A 20428-nucleotide genomic window follows, 5' to 3' on the forward strand; every position below is an offset into this window, starting at 1 on the left:
AGTAACGTGTGAGTAGGCAAATGTTACTGATTCCATTCTCACTGTATTTACAGCAGACATAGTAAATTTATTGCAAAAATGCAAATAAGCAGTGTGAAACCAGCTTATTAATTATCGAAGTTATCTTGTGCGTTCACAGGGTTCACACTAATCATGTTCCAGTTAATCAGATAAATCGGCAAAATTTTCAGAGATGATTTACCGCCACATTTCCATAAACACTGGTGATAAGAGCAGACTAACGGCCATGGAGACAGCTTCGCTGGGATCAATCTAACAAATAACATGAAGTGCAGCACGTTCACTGATAACGCACGCAGAAATGTCATTGAATTAATCAAGGGAGAAAACGATCCACATTCCTGGCGCCGATAAAACACGGCTAAAACATTTGTACCGGCTGAGGATAGAGCAGTGACGCCCGTCCCTGCAGTCTCCACTCTGCAGCCATGATCCGATGTGTGCTAGTGCTGGATGATATACAATGTATTTCACATTTCTTTGTGACCGAAAGTTGTTTTATTTAATTTGTATTTCGCTGGTTTTGACTTTTGAAGGATATTTCGGGATCGGTGGCTGTTCTGTATGATATAAACCGTGCATATGTACAACATGTCGGTAAATATATATCGATAATCGCGTCTTCTTCGCAATAAATGCGTTGTGAACTTGGTATTAGCGATTAATTAACAATGTGCTCGCATACACGCAATGCACAAACATATATTATTATATGTAATTACGAATTATCGACAAGTCCATTGCGTGGATCGATCTGTGCGATATATATTTTGTGCCGGAAGGATCAATATTGAAACAGTAGTTCAGTTTATTGTTTATTGGACTGCGGATATCATTTATCGAATTCATGTTCTTATATATTATATATTATGAGATGCGCGACCTAGCACGTTACCATTGTGAATTCTGGCCGTCCATCCATGATTCCATATTACACGGAATAATTTAAAACCTGCATCCCGGCGGGATGTGCTTATAACTGCTAACCTGCTAAGTGATGGAAATGAACTGCAGGTACACGCAGTACGGTGTAATTACGGAATTAACGCGCGTGTACAGCATATACAAAGCGTATGTACAGATATATTGTCTTAATGACGGAAATGATAATTAATTGACGAACCCGACATTATGCCGAATAGCAAATACCGTATTCGAAGAAATACGGTGACTGCCATAATTAATTACAATGAAAATACAGAAATTAATCATGTACTCTGTAGATCAAAACTTGTTTATTTAATTAATCATGTATTTGTATTTACGATTAATAATCACGTATAACAGACTTTCTTTTATAATTTATGAAGCAAGTTAATGTTGGTAGCTTGTATTATCGATCATAGCAGTTGTGTGAGAAAATGCTCAGTTACTAATTGCTTTTTACAAATAATTATGGTATTATAAATAGTTATTACTTTTGTGTTTAAATATGCAATAGACGAATTATAGGCACGTACGTACAATGGCATAATTGCGAAAAATGTGAACTTGACAAGATTTTCATTTTCAAATTTGTATATGAAAGAATACACGACGGTCACCGTAATTAATAACGATGAAAGTAAAGAAATTTCCCACTCTTTCATTTGTAATTTATGAAATAAATAATTTTGGCAGCCGTATTTGCTAGTTGCTTGCTTTTAACCGATTACTGATATTATTATTTAATTTATTTTTATACGTATATGACGCGACGAGCACGAATCATTGGATACGGACATCATACGGTATACGAATATCGAGTTTAAAGTAATCATGCGTGCGCCAAAATGAAATTTAACATTAGGATAAATCAAATCAACGTGGATAAAATGTTAATGTAAATACATGTAAAATACGTACAAATAAAATGTGAATCAACATTGCAAATTGTAAAAAATGCGGAAATCAAAGCGATTTGATTTCCGCATTTTTCACAATTTGCAATGTTGATTCGATCACATTCGCAGCGATTACACTTTGTGTAAAAAATAAATAAATTACGTTATTATAAATAAAAATAAATTGTGTTATCACAATATAAAAAGAAAATGACGCTTTCACAAAAAAATAAGTAAATTACGCTGACACGGCATTATCCGCGGTATGTACCTCAGTTCGATGCCTGCATGTAAAGAATTCAATAAAATTAAAAAAAAAATTGGTAAAACGATGCTGTTCTATGGAGCATTCGAGAAACAGTCTAATGGTTACGGAAATCTTCGCCCGAAACGCTTCTTCCCAATGGCGCACATGCGTGTGACCCCAGTACAGGGAATGCTCGCGCGGTACAGCAGTGTGTTAGCAGACCAGAGCTCCGGGATAGCCTGCAAAACTTGCAAATTTTGCAAAATCCAGTTGGCAGCGCGCCCAGGCACCGGGCGCGTTCGAATCGTTAATACGACGAAACATTCCTGGCTGGCACGAAGAGGTGCGCCCGACCAGACATTCGACAGTGTTTTCCGACGGCAGGTAATTCGTGGGTCAACTCGCGGTTGGCTGAGCAGAGCGAAGAGGCGGCCGCACTCGTACGTCTTTTGTACGACGGAAGTACTGTATTGCTCAATCAACTCGGTTGCGCCGGTGGAAGGGAAGAAACGCCCGTCAAAACGAGACACGCAGCCAAGAATTTTCGCTCGATTACCTCATTCACCGTTCTTCGTCGCGGAGCGTTGAAGCGTGCCTCATTTTAACTCAGTCCGAATTTCGTCGCTAATTAACAGATTTTTAAACTGCTTTTTGTAATATTAATTGTGTAAGTGAACACTGGCAGGTGAAATATTTTTAACCATGACATCATTATGCTAATAAGAATTTATATCCGCAAAAATACGTAAAACGTTTTGGTTTATTTTCTTCTAGGAAATCGCGATCGTCTCGTTCGTCGGCGGAGGTCTTCGGGTTCGCGGTTTTCGGAGCGCTCACCTTTCGGAAGGTTTTTACGGTTGACAGGTACGATTCCTAGCTTAAATTAGAATGAACCAATAGTTTTCGTTGAGAAATTTCTTTTCGTCGTTATTTTTTTCCTTTCCGCTGATCTTTAAAATTTTAAAAATTAGTATTTTCGTTGGCGCACTGGAACTAATTTGCTGTTAACCGCAAAGCGTAGTGTTAATTGATGGAAGCTGCCTTTGAGGAAAATAGACTGAACTGATCTTTCAGTCATCTGAGAGTCTGAGTTTTTTTGAAAATTTTTATGGAAAAATTGTAGAAGTTAGCGGTGAGAATTTCGCACGGCGCAAGTTTTTGAGAAGCTGTTTCTCCGTTACGTCAGCCAGTTCTACGAGTTCGTGCCGGAGCGTTGCACGTCTAACCGACGGCGCAAGCCAGCGTACAGGGAAGTGACTGCATCAGCAATGTTATCTTTAAGCGAAGAAATCGGCGAACGCAGTGCAAGCCAGTAGTTTTCCTTGTTTCTCGAGTTACTAACTCAACTAAAATTATTAATTTTATTAACTGCAGTATTCTGATATGGTGTACATTCAGTTTACTCATGTGGAAGGTCATTATTTCGTGAGATAAAGGTTCCTGAGTTCATCAAATGTGCAGCGACCTTTTCTGACAATTTTCGCGTATTTTGCATAATAAATCATTTAGCCTACGCCGAACCGCACTCTTCTTAAAATTGTTACTTTTATAGCAACATATTTAAACTGGGAGCAGTAAGATCTCGTTTCTCTGATGCAGGACAGTGTGATGTAGCGTTCTTTAAACGAGTTTTTCCGATCTGCTGCCTGCGTGCCAAGTACCCTGTAACTGAAGCACTGAATTACTTTCCTTTAACTTTTTGTTTCTTATTAGTAATTATGTACGTAATAAGTACTAATAATGTATATGATTCCCGTAATAAGTACTAATAATTCTCATTAGATTTCGTACGCGGTGTTTTTGTAGCGTCTTTCACCCAAAAACGGCTTTGTATTACCATAAGCATTAGAATTTTCAATCATTTTTCTCGTATCAGTAAGCCCCATCAATAAGCAACATATGAATCATAGTAATATCGGTACATCGATTTAGACGTTTACTCAGATGGAAAACGTATGGATCACAATCACCCTTAAATCAGTGTTTTTTTGTCTTGAAAAAGACAAAATTTGTCCTGAATTATTCTGTCGTAACCCGGCAAAAAATATCTAGGTAAAAATACTGCTTTTTCTCTTGAAACTCTTTGCGTCTGTCTCCTAAATTTCTGTACTTTGTATTGGAATACTAATTAGTTATTTGAAGACCCTTTTGTGTACGTAGCCATTTTTCGTATTTAATCAACAGGAATTTACTGACGGTTTAGATTCAGTAGTTGTTGGGGATGAGTGTATGGAAAAGTTTTCGACTGACAGAAATTATACCGGCAAGTTGGCAACGAACATGTCAGTAATCCCGCTTTGCATATCTTTTCTGAAAAATGCATTTTTCCTCCTCGGTGGACAACTGCCAGTTTCTATATGTCACCCAACCATCCACACCAATTTCGTTTGATAGCACTGAGCATCCAGTTCGATTGTCATGCAGTTAGAGAATACCGGTACATTGTGCGCAGTTTTAGTACAACGATTCGCAATTGCTACTTCCCAAAACAAAGAAATAGGTATTAATTTGTAATAAGATACGTACTGCTGCACTGGCCAGGCGGTGTAAATAATTTTTGCCTGAAAGAGTCAAGGATAGACACGGATGCTGTCAGTTTACATGCATCCCAATAAATACCATCAGTTAAATTCCTTGCCGCGCCGGATAATTAGTAGCATTGAAAACAAAGGAAATCAAGAATTTCCGTGTTGGTGCAGCGCGGTACGAAGATTGCGCTCGACTGAAACATCAAGTTTTGTCGAACGCATTCACTAACAACTAACAAGTGCTGCACCCGCAATGGAACTGTATGATACACGCAGCCGTTGGGATGTCACTCTGTGTGAATCCTGATAAGAGACTTTTTTTGACATCAGTGATGTACGCGTACGTGCCCCTTTGCTATGACATTGCGTTTTCAGCTATGAACCGTTGAATGTCTTCTGTTGATTGACCATAACGATTAATGAATATACAAGTAGAAACATGCCTAAATAATAAAATAAATGAATTACAACTTGCGCGGTGTTCTTTTATCTTTATGTATAATATGAACAATGTATATGTTGTTATATTATAGAGAGGTTTATTGTGTAGATGAATATAGATGAATTTAGCTTTACCACCGGCAAACTATCAGATAATCAAGCATTTCTGTTGGATTGATTGTGTTAGTTTGAAGTACTGCATACAAAAGCGGACCGTTTCAATGGATGCATAATTATAAGAAGTACAAAGTAGTACAATGTTCAGTAATTAACGTTATCAATTAGCATTTCGCGGCGCTAATGAAAATTTCATCTGCCTACTGTCGCACTTACAGTGTCTTATTACGTAATAATTATTACTTACAGTGCCTTGTTACAATTTACAAAGTAAAGTATACTCTGTAAATTTTAATAATTTAGCTGCTACAGAAATAAGTCAGCTAGCGATATCGCTTTTATTGTGCGCACTCTGTCTCTCTCCTCTGAGTCTGAAGGAGATTAATTTAAGTAATATTTAATTTGGCGCTACCATTGCTACCGGGAGTTTTTTGAATGCAATAAAATATATTATAATTACATCTTGGCTAAGCTTCTGGCTAGCATGCAGGAAAAAATAAGGTGATTTGCGCTTATGCATAATTACAGTGTTAAGCGCACATTCCGTAATCAATTACGGAGTACTACGCATAAAAAACAAGAATGCCCAATCTTTCAGGGTGTAATACAAATTTTTTTAGTAATAGGGTCGAAGTATCGCAATTGACTTAGCTTCTACGTATACACATTAACTCGTGCAAATGATGCTCGTACATCTTCAACAAGATTAATTAATCTTGTAAGTTTATGGAAGCTGTAGAAGCTTAAGGTGAATTGCTAGCTAAAATTATTTTAGTATTTTTCGAATGAAATTTGCCGAATCACGACAATATTCATGCTGAACGAGATAAAATTATAACTATCCAGGCGTTATCAGTCAGCGCTGAAAGCGATTTGCATGAACCGACATGCAAACCTGTGTATCGGATGCGGTTTTTTGTGAATCACTCATCCGAAACATATAAAACTGTCTTTCCATATAAATGTTATTAATAGGGAAGCATTTCGTTGTTGCTGTGAGGATTACGCCACCGTTTTTTTCATGCAGGCGAAGCGCATGCGACTGAAGCATGCGACTGAAGCATGCGACTGAAGTTACGGTCAGCGAAAGCGCAAACGGGATCAACAATTTTACGGATTTTTTTTAAAATTAGAACCTATCTGCAGATATATATCAGCTTCGCTGATATTGACTAATAGTAAAGCATGTCCGTTTGCTTGTTACGGTGATTTTGCTGAAATTTTATCGAGAAAAGATTTATAAAGATGATTTAATTTAAAATTTTTCTTAATTCTTATTTGCCCGCCTCAGTTGGTAGATGTTGCTGCGCGACTCGTTGACATTTCATTTTTAGAAAATTTTAAAAAATTATGAAAAATTTAATGTACTGTAATTTTGAAAATTAAAACTGTACGCAGATATAGTGCGATTACATCACTATGTACATTATTTTTGTTATTCTGGGATTGTTGTACAAATGCGTACTGTTCAGATAAAACTTGAATTACTGTAATTAAAATTACCAGGTACTTGTAGATTGCATTCGTACGGATAGTTTGGTAATAATTGCGTCTGTTCGCACGTGTTGTACCTAAATCTTGTGCAAACTTCTTAGGTAGGTGACAGAATTCAAAGAGTGCTTTATGTACAATTAAATGAGGAAATTCATTGATAATAAGTTTTCAACAACATAATTAGCAGTGTATCTATAACATCTACAGATAGTTACCGCTTACTATTAATTTTGAAAACAACTCACCGTAATTAGGTGGTACTGAAATTTATGATACGTACATGATACGACGTAGCAGTAGGACTTATCATCGTTGTACATTTTACGATGACTCGGCTGATGCTGTTTAAATTCTTTGGTCAGTCGCAGGTTAGTACTGTTACTACTGTACACAGTACTCGTAGTATTATCACGAAAAATTCTCGCCAAATGCTCGTAGTATTATCACGAAAAATTCTCGCCAAATGCCAGATACTTATCTACGTACATCCCTTAAAACATAACTCCGAAACTGAAAGAACTCGCCGCCCTTATCAGAATTTGGATGGTAACGTTCACCGTGCCTCTGAATGTGAAACTGATTCTTCTCGCAGTCTGGACTCTAGACTGTAGTCACTTCTTTAGAAAATAGTTTGGAAGATGTCTGAGTGTTTTTTGTGTGGAGTATAGTACAGAGTGCAATACTTGGTGCACTGAATCCTTCTTACAGACAAAACCAGTGCAACCGCAGTCACGATACCGCTTGAAGTTTTAAAAATTGCAAATGCATGGCAACTGTAATTTACAAATCAAACTTTTCAGAGTTTTTTTAGAATCAGAAAATTCGGTGGTTGTTTTCTTATGCTGGTATTTATTTGTGCCGCCAGAGTACATATGCTCGGCACGGACAGCTACTCAATAATTATAATTAAAACGAAAAAGTCATTCGCTAAACATTTCAGCTGATTTTGAGATGCTAGGAATCTGACAAAAGTGTTTTCAGAAAAACCAGAAAGTGTGTATTCAGAAAAACACTTATGTTTCCCTGAAAACGTTCGTACTCGGGAAGTATGTGTTCAGAAATTAAGTGAAAATAATTATTAATATCATGTGTGAAGAATTGCTCGCCTACGCACCCTGCAATTTGTTTGCCATGTTTGGAATTTACTATCGTCGTTACTTATTATGAGAAACTTGCGCGGTTTATTGCGCGTGTTTATGTTTACTCGCTTCCATATGTCATTCTCACCTTTGGCGTCGCGATTCAAGCGGTTCTCGATAAGAATACGTCATGTCTGTTATGTTATCTTTTTAATTTTCTTCTTAACATGTAAAATTTAATGCGTAGATATCGATACTGCGAACCAATTTATTGTACTGCAGTCAGGCAGGTAACTGAGCTGTCGAGAAACTTATCGGCATTGCATATTCAGTAATATTCTGCATTATGTATTCGGCGGTCAAAGTTGAGGATGTAACTGCGAGTGTGCCGCATTTTAAGAACAAATTTTATGATTTTTATCATTCCTAGTATATGACCTTCCGCAACCCGGTCATTTGTTTATTGTTTACGTGGTCAGCGCAAGTTCGTTACTCAGTGCTTGCTCCCGGCCATTTTTAAAGTTCTACCGACACGGCAATTTTTCCCCAAAAGGTGGTCTCGTCTAACTGATTAAAAAACCTAAAACAGTTGATTTTATTAAAATGATACTCTGTGAACAGAATTCTGGCATTTACCGTAGCTTCTAAACTCTCAAGCAGCTTCATAACTGATTATTTTTTGCAGATTTACAGCACACTCTCACCAAGTTCAAGATGGCTCAAAACAATCCACAAGTCTACGAGGCGATGGTTAGTTCGAGTACTTCTAATATACACATTTCTACATGTATATCTACATTTCGCAATATTGTGTTCCCTGCTTGGATTGCCGTCTCATATATTGTGCAACACTGCCTGATCGCTTGTGTTTTTTTGACAGGATGTTGACGATCCACCTCTCCACAGCGTAATGCGACTGAACATCAGTGTTCCGGAGGCAGTGCACGCGCTGGATGGGTCCCGTCAATATTTGCGCGAGACAGAGCGCAGTCGCCCAGCACCGACAGCCAGCCACGCCGCGCACGTGGAATCGTATATCCGGCAAATTGGGGCGCGTATGCGCGTGTTTGGACACGAGGCAGCAATTAGTCGTCACTACATGCACAAGGAGATCACGGCGCTGAAGGCGACCACATCGGCAACTCTGGCGGAAGTCCGTGCAGTGAACCACCGTGTGCAGAATGTGGAAGAAGAGCTGCGGGGAGCCGTGACGATCATCAACGACATCCATACGCGTGTGGAACGTCTGGAGGAGGGACAAGAGCTGATTTTGCAGCAGCTGCAGGAGATGCGTCAGGAGCATCTGCTGGGGCACCAGCAGATCAATGCCCGATTTGGGCGGCTGGAGCGCCTGCTGATCCGTGTGCTGCAGTTGGAGCAGCAGGATCTGTTGAATGCTTGATAATGAGACCGTCTTCGCAGTGCTGTGTGCCGGATTTTTTTTGCATTTTGTTGTACCGTCATTTTGCTTACGCAGCACTGCCATACACGGTTAAACTTTACATTCCGGCAGTTTTTTTCATTTTCTGAATTTTGTTTGCGTCTCTTTGGGAACGCACCGCATTGGTTGCTTGTTTATTGCTTTTGGATTACGGTATGTTACGGCGGTTGCGGTATGTTGCGGTGGACAGGTTACTTGCCTGATTTGCAATTTTCCACCTGTATTTTTGCTGTAGTATTTTGGCCGATATTTCTTTGCTTTGCTGTTACGACTTACGCGTACATGTTACGCAGTTTTTGGATTTTCTCCTTAAGACGACGGTAATCCACCGCGGATGTTCTCGATACGAAATCAGACAGGTTTCCTGGGAAAACCTTGTCAGTTGTGCGGACTTGTTGTTACTACGCCGAATAACGATAATTCGTTGGATTAAATTTGTTTCGCATTTGATATTAGTTCAGACCACTGTAATTCGCTACCGCTCGATACAATGTAGTCGGAATTTTAAATCTAATTAGTGTTACCGGTATTCTGGTTATACTTAGAAAACAGAACTTATTCACCGGGTTAGAAAACAGACTTATTCACCGAACGTCTAGCTGAACAATTAGTTGTAATTAATTTAAACCTTGTACCATTTTAAATTGTGATTTGCACGTGGTTCTGGTAAAGAGCGGTGTATCTTCAGTTGGGTGACACAATAAACTACTAATTACAGTATGTAATCACAGATTCACAGATGTTAGTCCAATGTCGCACCAAGCTCTTAATGCTCACAGCAATCATCCATCACACGTATGACTTACACAGTTGTTCGTGCACATTTGCCATGTGACCAGTTTGCGAGCGGAATCGAAGTACGTACACAAAGTCGCTACAGTAGCAGCCATGTAACAGAAGGTAATTAGCCTCTCTGTGTCCAAAAAGTACCACAAACACAAACTACAATAGCTGCCACAAACTACAATAGCTACCACAAATTCAGCGAGCTACAAACATAAACACAAACAACAAACACAAACTACAATAGCTACCACAAACTCAGCGAGCTGATGCCGAAGGAGGCTGTGACGCTTCGGGACAGTTTAAGAACTGCAGTGTTAATCACTTCGCCAGGCTCCGTATGGAAGAATCTGCGCTGCAAAAAATGAACACATGTGTTTGCTGCAGGTAGCGGGGACAAGAATAAAATCCTTACCCTGAAGTGTTTAACAAGGAGTCATGGACCACTTCGATCATTCTTCCGGTGCTGTTCGATAGCTGCGCATGAGAATGTAGGTTTGGAGGAGTCGCTTCGGTTTGCTGTCCAAAACCATGACTGATATGCAAGACGACGGTAATCAACCGCGTGCGCTAATGCGAAGTGCGCGCGGCCCGTCGAAGACTAATAAAAGGTCACCGAACTGAGCCGATCAAGTAGAGTTCCGCCCCATTGCTGGTCAGAACTGTTTCGAATTCTGTGGGAGAAAGCAGTTGCCAATTGGTTATTGCGTCAAACGGCCAGAGTCTCTCAAGAGATGCGCATAGGTATCTCCTCAAAGCGGAACTCGAAAGGCTGCTTCTGGCGCTGTTGCCACACGACTTGCGGGCGACCCACCAGTCGGTGTTCGAGCACACGGTTCCTGACGAATAACGACATTGTACACTGAAGCTCAATAGTGCAGTCATGCCGCAACCTCGAACGCTGTTCCAAATACTATCATTATATTCCGCATTTGATAGCACACTGTTATCATCTCTGTAATCTCCAAGGCCATCACTACCGGGACCTTGAATCTACCGTTGATGACGTCATCAGCCGCACTGTGGCCTCTCGTGGTCTACCTTCAAAGGTGACTGATAATCGGAGGTGCCGACCCTCCCAGACAAAACAAACAACGTTCACATAGCTTGCATCCCATATAACTTTTGCAGCTCCATTTATCTAAACAGTAAACACAGCTGCCCTTTTATTTCGAAGGTCAAGAACAGTATCTGAAGAAGTACGGTAACAATTCGTCAACTTTGCTCGTACATGCAAAAGCAGAAACTGCAAACCCTGCATATACATAATATGTAATCAATCACAAAAACGTTTTTTGTTCATTTTGAATTTCCACGTCCTACTGGGACAGCAGTGTTACTATTTTGGAGGTCGATGTGGCGCTGGTGTCAGCGCACCGCTCACTTCACACGAGAAAGTCAACAAATTCTCATCTCCCGCTTGGTCTCATTGGTTTTTTCGTGATCCTCTTCTGACTTTGGCAACCCGGCGATGCTACCTTTCACCTGGGAATAGCATCCATCATTCCGGAAGAAGGGAAGCAAGAGAAAATTCTCAGGATCAGTAGGCACATGGTATTCGTAACGCATGTACGTCCGGTCCCAGGCAGTGCAGTCAAGCGTTTCCTGGGTCAGTATACGACGTGACGGCGTATGCTTTTCCCAGGTGAAAGGTAGCATCGCCGGGTTGCCAAAATCAGAAGAGGATCACGAAGAAACCAATGAGACCAAGCGGGAGATGAGAATTTGTTGACTTTCTGGTGTGAAGTGAGCGGTGCGCTGACGGTGCGGTGAACCATACAATCACCCAAATATTATGTCCAGTCTTTCCTTGGCAGTGTTTATATGTTGACCACCTCTTCGGCAAAAGCGAAATCTCCGTAATGCACCTGCCGTCCACGAATACTTCAAAGTTCAATGGATATTCAGATCTCTCCCACGGTGACTACGATACGGAAGTCACGGGGCTGAATGACCGTTTACACTCCTAGGAAAATATCAAACGAACAAGGCATTCGGTTTACATCAGCAACGCTACACGCCTGACATGGAAAACAAAATGTGCCTCCGGAACGCTGCCGGTGTGGATACAGGACTTCGAGGAGATTCAGTATTAACTCTAGACAAGAGTGCTGATGCCCTCTGACCGACGCTAAAAACCGCTTCAGTCACTGCCTACCTCTGCGCCCCGGCGACAACTTGCTCGCAGGGCCTGGTCAAAAGCGATATGAGCTCACAGTTTTCAAGGAGATGGTCGCCAGACATGCCTCCATCTCCGAGGCTGTACTACCTGCCTCCAGCGCCACCCTGTCAATTCCTGGAAGCCGTCCACCATTGCCAGCATTTCCGGCATTCCACTGGCCTGAATGCCAAGGTGTATAGTGCTTAAGTGGCTCGAATGCCAGAAATATCGAAGTATTCTTTATGCTCTTATAAATAAGGCACAGCTTCACGCTCTGGCACATCAATTAATATCTTGACCTTATGATTACTGCAGTTTTGCTTGTACATGTATGTGTGTTGAAGCGCTTTTCCCCTAGACACAACTTGCAGAAGCGACGCAATACATCTCTAGATTCGCCACATTTAGTAAGTTCGACTAGCAGCTGCGTCACGTTTGCAGACAACTACGCCGAATGGCGTTTGGATGCTACGGGAAGTGACTGGGGAAGCATTCTTAAACCCACGAAACACGACCGAAAATCTTCTGTACCGACTGAGCGCACTCAGCGTAGTACACTTTACAAACTGAAAGCATGCAGAGTACAAAAGATGCCTATGTATTACGATAAACCACTGCACTTTTTTCGCATCTCGGGTGTGGCAGCCGTGGTGCGCTTGGCCGCGCGCTGGCGGTTTCGTTTGCGGCATTTCTTAAAGCCATTTTGCTCTTGTCTACATTCCTGCTGAATTTAGCTTCGCAGAAGTAGTTGACTCTCATTGAGCTTGCTAACGCTGGAGAATTATCACTTTAATTAATAGATCCACTTTTATTTTCAACTGCTGTTAGATATCCGTTTTTTTGCATGGAACGTTTAATACAGTTAATGCGATCTACAAGCTTGTCGGCTTCTTCCACAGTGATTTCGCGAAAAATCGGCTACCCAATCCCGGAGGAACAAAAACCGGTGCCGGTGTTTTTGTGGTAGCAATTTTCGGTGCGGCAGTAGTTGATCGAGTTGTAGTAGGCTGCGTGGCATTCTCGTTGTAAACTACAACAACCTGCAAAATGATCATCGGGATTGCTAGTCAGCTTAATCTCGCATTAAAAATTAGAATTTCTCGGGTTATTAGAGGGATTTCTGGTTCACCTTGTCCTGTAAAATAACTTAAGTATTACTCTACATAATTTTTAGATTTTCCTAATTGTGCCAAAGCGCTGTGCGCAGTTAACTGTTCATGTTGTGACTTGTGACTTTTGTGAGTACGATCACGTTGTTATTACACAAGACAGGGCAGATACTGCTGGGTAGCTTACGATCGTTCTTGTACTCTTATTGCAGATAGGTTTAATAATTAACTATACCGGCGGCATATAATATCCATAAGGGTTAGAAATCAGGAATGGGGAATAGCCAGGAACGTTCAGTGTCATGTTCGTTGGCGTCAGGTAGTTGTCCGACACATTGTAAAGCGGATACGGAGCGAATGCGTTTGGTCTTCCACTGGGAACGCCGAAATATGGAATCCCGTCAAAAAACATTGGTTGTAGCTGCATGATTGACGGTGTCACGGCCAAAGATTGCTTGTCAATTATCGCAATCCAGAAGACGATCAAGACTCCCATAAACAAGTAATTCCACGCAAACAGAATCATGACTATTCCAGTGAGTGGTTTACAGAAACAGTTTAATGGACATGGGCAATTTTTCCGTTTTGTTATTCCAAATAATGTTTCGCTGTCTTAATTGCAAAATTAGAATGTGTAATCAACCAAAAAATTATCAAAAACTTTACAGGTAAAATGTACATAAATCTGCGTCGAGTAAACATACATTTGCAAATTCAATTTAATGAAGTCGTCTTGCGTAAATATTTGTGTGTGCTTTTGTAGCATATACACCCTATATGATGTGTTACTTATGTGGAAGGTTTAACGCTATGGCCTGCCATGCAGTAAATTATAATTAACTCGTAATGGCCTTTACGATGTCATGCCGTTAAGGGTTAATGTAATTAACACTTGTCTATTCACATGGTTTTACATGTATCAGTACTAGTATCTGTGCCACGGAGAGGTTATGTCAACTTATGTGTGGTTGTTGTAGCAATTGAACAATGTTAAATGTGCCAGTTTCGGTTCAAAAGCTGCATTCGTATATAAGGACCTGTATAATTATTGATGTTCTATTTTCAGCAGTCGGAGACGTTTTGGATCACTCGCAGAACATTCGCCGCCGCTTCTGCTCATTGTTAATCTCCTAAATTCTTGGTAGCCACTGTCCCACTGAGATCGCATAGTGACATCTCTATCCGGATCAACATATTCCACGAGCGTCTGTGGATCAGTATGCATCTGTTTGGAGAAATGCTTTTGTACATAAGATTTTTTGTTGTTTGATTAGGTACGGAAGCCATTGGTCCGTTTCTTATTACTCCCCGGTCAGTATTGACATCCTCAAGGTTAAACGAGCAGCGCAAGAGTCTGTACTGACACGATAGAGGTGAATTTTGAACGTCAAGCTCCAATGGGAGGACCGGTTATGCCTGAGCGATGTCCAAGTGCTGCGAACTGGACGAGAAAATTTAATTTTATGAAGAATGTTTTATATCATAACGAAACGAAAGTATAATTCTCTATAGTGTCAAGGTGTCTTGCCAGCTATAACATGTGCGTACTGCGTACTATCTTATTCTGTACCATATGTACGTGCGCACGATATCAATTAAAAACAAACAATCTTAAATTCAATGTGGGATTGCGCGAATACCGTTTATGAGAATATGTATCACAAGCTTCGGCTAACTCAGACGAAGTGTGCTGTGTTGCCTTCCGATCCCGCTGTCGACTCTGGTTGTGCGACGAACGGCTTTCTTTGACTCTTAAATACAGAAAACTTGGGCCTGGTTCTCAACTACTATATGTAATAATTATAATAGTTCAGAACCAAGCCCAAGTTTAAAAGAATTTTTAAGCAAGAAGCTTCCCTAGTTTACAGTTATGAGCCATGTAATTTGGTACTGTATACTATAGCTACGTTTTACATACCAGTCTTAACAGAAGGGCCGGTCTGTACTGTACAATAATAGTATGTACAGTATAAGAGCTCTTTTAATATTGATAATTCACTTCTTATTATTTTAAACATGAAGCGCACAGGCTATGTCAATCAACTGATTCAAGCTTAATACAATCCATGCAGACATTTCTTAAGTACTTAAGTAAAAAATTTCAAACGTATAGAATTAATTTATTCTGTAAATTGTTTCTGTACTTAATTAGTTATATGCTCTGTACTTCAACCTCAAATTTACTGCTACCGCTCCTGTGATATAAGAAGCGTACGCCCAGCTGCGCGCTTCCGTAACAAAGCAAAATATAATAAAAATTATTACGCACTTCGGTAACGTTTACAAAGAAACTGCTAGTTATTATTACGGCCTAATTGCTCATATATTAGTATGCTGGTCTTAAGTTAAACCATCCTCAGTGGACCTGCAAGTAAGTTGTATGCACAAAGCCGTAACTGGATTGCAAGTAACCGATCAAGCTCGCTAGAAAACGTTTTACAAAGTTGCGCCACCGGCAAGAAAGAACCCAAACTAAATCTGGTAGTTACATACTTATATAACCAGTGCATTAGCCTGCTCTGTAATTTTCCGCGGTTTGCGGTACACCCCACACTTGATCAATGTCAAAATTATCCCACAAATTGCGGTTGTTGGAAGAAAATTTGTGACGAGCTGTCAGTGTCTCACCTAAAAAGCAATCACAATGTACAAGAAATTGATTCCTGGCACAAGAACAAAATATTCTCGATACCTCGGCCACTCTTCATTTCCCTAAAGGCACAATTAAATCGCAATTAAGAATTTTCCGAGGAAGATATTACCTGTGCACGTTCTGAGTATATATAATTAATGTAACATTATCCATAAAGCCTTGTTGAGAAACGCGATCATCTACCGACTGTACCACCATACCGCCATAATGTTCGACATCCGGCACCTGGCTTTTCTGTTGCTTTGCGCTGCACCGTTGAGTTACGGAGGCCTTACGATCATCAAGAATGCTTTCGAACTTCCCAATGTGGCCAACACCGGCGTCACACTGACCGGTCGCACCCTGAAATACCAATGCCGGCATCTGCAGCCCGATTTCGGAGGGCTCTCCGCCGTATGCCAGACCATCACGAAATGCCCGGCTGGATCAGCGCAAGTGCGTGTCAAAAGCACAATTCCGGAGGAGTTCAGTAAGAAGGCGGCAAAATACCATTTTGACTGGCAGTGCGAAGGCGACAATCGCGTTATGTTGGTTGACTACCAGCCAGGTAAGCCTAGGTTAAACTTTCGCGATTTTGGCATTTATATAATTTCGGAAAAATATCCGGCACAATTTTTCCTTCATTGCGCACTAGAACAGCAGTTTTTTATTGCTGCATAATTAAGCATGATATCTGCTGAGAAAATTAATTCAAGGACAAACCGCTATTATAGTAAAATGTAAAGTTATAAAATTAGGTAATAAATATCTAATTCGGTATGAATCTACGAATTTAGCATAATATTATGTGCTTTAATAATTACGTAATAAAATAAACGATTTTATTCAGATAAGGGTACAGTCGGTTTGAAGGATGCCAACAACGGATCTAAAGTGATCCGCCAAGACACACCTTATTTCGCCACGTGCGCTTACTTCGAAGACCAAGCCAAGAAGAACATTCTGGAATGCTACAATTTCGAGTACTGTTCGTATCAGAGTGGAAAACTGGTATGCGCCGGTATCCCAGCCTACGGCGGTACATGGACCGGCGACATGAAAAGCGGTACAGAGCACCTATTTTACCATATATACCGCAGTTATGATTCACACTAATTCTTATTCCACTTTATTATTTATGGTGTTTTTTTTTATAGGATTGACGGGAAAATTTGACACAGTATTCCGTAAGCACAAATTGACACAAAACAATTTTCAAATCAATTGAAAAATCAATTTTCAAATATTAACCTATTTCCGGTTTTGCAGAACCTAACCGACGCAATACTTGCGATCCACCGGCACCAAAATCTAGCGCAAAAAGCAACGCCAAGCCGAAGTGCACGTGCAAGCAGGCACGCGACGAAGCGTTCGTACCGCTGGGTAGGATTGGAAATTTCTAGTTCCCTTTTAAATTAAACTTGTGCAGAAAGCATTGTATGTCTTCAACACTTTGTTGGAAATAACCGGTAAATTCCTTTTCAGGACTGGATAGCTTCGGACCAAGCTGCACTAAAGAGGGCAAATATAACAAACTGCAGTTGGATTCTCACGGTTCGAGCGCGTTTTGCGTCGATGAGAATTACGTTATGACATCATCTACGCCGGCTTCACTACCGGCGGAAGCGGTGCCAACTTGTGCTTAAACATATCGCGGAAACGTTAAGCTGCTGCCTTTTATAAATGCCATAATGGCTACCACTTTGGGTGGATGTCTACTGTAGATTCGTAGAAGCATGATGGATTGTGAATACGAGAAGAAGACGCCGGAAGAAAACAAATCATATCACCCTTGACAATAATCAAACCCTTATGTTTCTGGACGAAGCAATTCAAGTAATAATAAAGGTATCATGCATGGTACCCTACACCGTATTTACAAAACTAGTGAAGTAGGAGAACTTCACATTTGAGCTTTATTTCCACTTATAGCATATGTAAAAGGCGTTTATATTCCATATTGCGCGAAATAACGATTCCCAGTACATTGGTAGGAAAGTCTGTCGTTGGTGTAGTGGTTCCACTCAACCCTACAATTATTTTTCTGAGAACGTGTATGAGCGTACAAAAACAAACAAAATATATTATACGATGCTTATAAGTTGAATATGTATATACAGGTACTGGTAAGTACGTACAGAAGGTACAGAAAACTGCAATAATTACAATGTACTTCACACAAAGAAATGCTGTTTGCTGAAAGATTTATTTACTATCCAGCTACATATATTACGTGTGTTATAAAAGTTTTGCGGGCACGGTTTGTCTCTTTACTTGCACTATCATTTCCGGCGCAAGAATGTTGCACCCGACGCTTTTTGCTGCCGTTGATTCCAGTCTATTTCACCAATAAATTCGGTAAGGTCCAGATCGGTGGTGCTGCATCGTGGTAGTTGCGGGTATGAAAAATGGTCGACCATTTTTCAGAGCCAGGTGAAATGTAAGAGTCGGATCCAGATATAAGGGGGAGGAACGTGGGCTCTCAAATTATAACCGGTGCATTACATTTCTTTATTATTCCGCGGTTTGCGGTGCACCTTACACTTTGTCAATGTCAAATTACACAATTCCGGCTGGCAGAAGAAAAATTAACCAGCTGTCAAATGCTTCAGCCTAAAAAAGCGTCCATAACGTACCAAAACTGGTCCCTGGCACCAGAAGAATGCATTCTCGACACCTGACCATTTTTTATTTTCCTAAAGGCACAGTTATACCACAATTAGCTGCTTTCCGAGGAATATATCTGTATATGTTTTTGTAATATTCTAAATTAAGCCGGCCTTTTTCTGAACAGCGAACGTTTACCGACTGTTCGTACCACTGCACACCACCATAATGTTCGATATCCGGTACTTTGCTTTTGTTCTGCTCTGCGTTACACCGTTGAATTACGGTGGCCTTACGATCATCAAGGATGCTTTCGAACTTCCCAATGTGGCAAATACCGGCGTAACGCTGACCGGGCGCACACGCTGAAATACCAGTACCGGCATCTGCAGCCCGAATCCGGAGGGCTCTTCGCCGTCTGCCAGACTATCACCAAATGCCCGGCTGGATCAGCACAGGTGCGTGTCAAAAGCACCATTCCGGAGGACTTCACTGCTAACACGTCCAAATACCATGTTGACTGGCAGTGGGAAGGCGATAATCGTGTTATGCTGGTTCAATACCAGCAAGGTAAGCATGTGTTGTGCTTTCCCGATTTTGGCATACAGATGGCAGCCGGTAAAGATAAAAAAATGCCGCCATGTAATCTTCACTGCACTGGTTCATAAGAAAATAATTTTTACAACCGCTTTTATAACATTATATCGTAACAGCTGAGAAAATTCAATGCAGAGCATGCAAGCTATAAAAAAGTATAACAAAATGTACTGCAGTAAAAATGATGTTGAACGTTTCTATAAAAGAAATTTCAATTGCACATTCTGACAAATTCATATTTATTTAAACCCCTTATTTATTTAAGCCGGACGCTTCTTTATCATCATTTTATTCGGCATCATTTTAACAGAATTTTCAAACTTTGCCGCGCAGCTGATTTCAAAAACATTAGAACTAAATTTTCTGTTTCAGAAAAAGGTACAGTCGGTTTGAAGGATGCCAACAACGGATCTAAGGTGATCCGCCAAGACACCCCTTATTTCGCCACGTGCGCTTAATCTGAAGATCAGGCCAAGAAGAACGTTCTGGAATGCTACAACTTCGAGTACTGCTCGTATCAGAGTGGTAAATTGGTATGCGCCGGCATACCTGCCTACAGTGGTACCTGGACTGGTGACATGAAAACCGGTACAGAATATCTAATGATGCATGCCGCAGTTCGATGAATTTCTGTGTCATTTTTCAGGATTGACGGCAAATTCTGGCACAAAACTTCGTAAGCTCAAATAAAATTGCAAAATATGTAACAGATAACTACAGTTGTAGTGATAATCAACGATGATGAATGATATACTGTGAATGATATATTAGTAACAAATGTATAAGGAGGTATACAATAGATATTAAATTAATTTTATTTAATTTATGTTAATGATTTATCTGGACCTTCTTTGATTTTCCAGAACCTGGACGCCGTAACACTTGTGACCCGCCGGCACAAAAATCTAGCTTAAAAAGCAATGCTAAGCCGAAGTGCACGTGCAAGCAGGCACGCGAAGAACTTTTTCTACCATTGGGTACGAACTACGAATCGTACGATGGGAAAAGTCTGATTCGCGTAGAAATTAGAACTTGTGCGACTGAATTTTTCACCGTCACTATAGTATTATAAATAACCTGAAATTGTTATTTCCAGCGTTGGATAGCTTTGGACTAAGCTGCACTAATGACGGGAAATATGCCAAGATGCAGGTGGACCCTCACGGGATGTCGGCGTTTTGCGTCGACGAGAATTACGTTGTTACAGCACCCATGGCTACGTTACCGGCCGAAGCCGTACCAACTTGTCCTTGAACAAATCAAGTGAACGTTTAACCGCTGCCTGTTACGAATGCGATAGTTGCTATCATTTGGGGGATTGTCTGCTATAGAAATACGAAGGATTGTG

At 40.6% G+C, this 20428-nt stretch overlaps 1 protein-coding gene across 3 annotated transcripts; it reads left to right on the top strand.

Moving 5' to 3' along the window:
• Positions 1 to 383: 383 nt before the first annotated feature.
• Positions 384 to 9620, top strand: LOC129600479 (uncharacterized). Of its 3 annotated transcripts, none has more exons than XM_055499013.1 (4): positions 384 to 1035; positions 2866 to 2955; positions 8436 to 8500; positions 8631 to 9620. In XM_055499013.1, exons 3-4 carry the CDS (start codon positions 8465 to 8467, stop codon positions 9150 to 9152), a joined length of 558 nt encoding a protein of 185 aa, XP_055354988.1. In that variant the 5' UTR covers positions 384 to 1035; positions 2866 to 2955; positions 8436 to 8464; the 3' UTR covers positions 9153 to 9620. The 3 variants fall into 3 exon arrangements, with proteins under 3 accessions (XP_055354988.1, XP_055354986.1, XP_055354989.1); XM_055499011.1 differs by lacking the exon at positions 384 to 1035 and adding an exon at positions 2608 to 2758; XM_055499014.1 differs by lacking the exon at positions 384 to 1035 and adding an exon at positions 2617 to 2776.
• The last annotated feature ends 10808 nt before the right edge of the window (positions 9621 to 20428 follow it).

This window comes from Paramacrobiotus metropolitanus, unplaced genomic scaffold, assembly GCF_019649055.1.
Source record: "Paramacrobiotus metropolitanus isolate TYO unplaced genomic scaffold, Prichtersi_v1.0 Parri_scaffold0000179, whole genome shotgun sequence".
Classification (NCBI taxonomy): Eukaryota; Metazoa; Tardigrada; class Eutardigrada; order Parachela; family Macrobiotidae; genus Paramacrobiotus; species Paramacrobiotus metropolitanus.

Coding starts and splice junctions, on each gene's coding strand:
- LOC129600479 (XM_055499013.1), top strand. CDS start 8,465: ATGGCTCAAAACAATCCACAAGTCTACGAGGCGATG. Junction 8,501..8,630: donor CACAAGTCTACGAGGCGATG/GTTAGTTCGAGT, acceptor TTTTTTTGACAG/GATGTTGACGATCCACCTCT.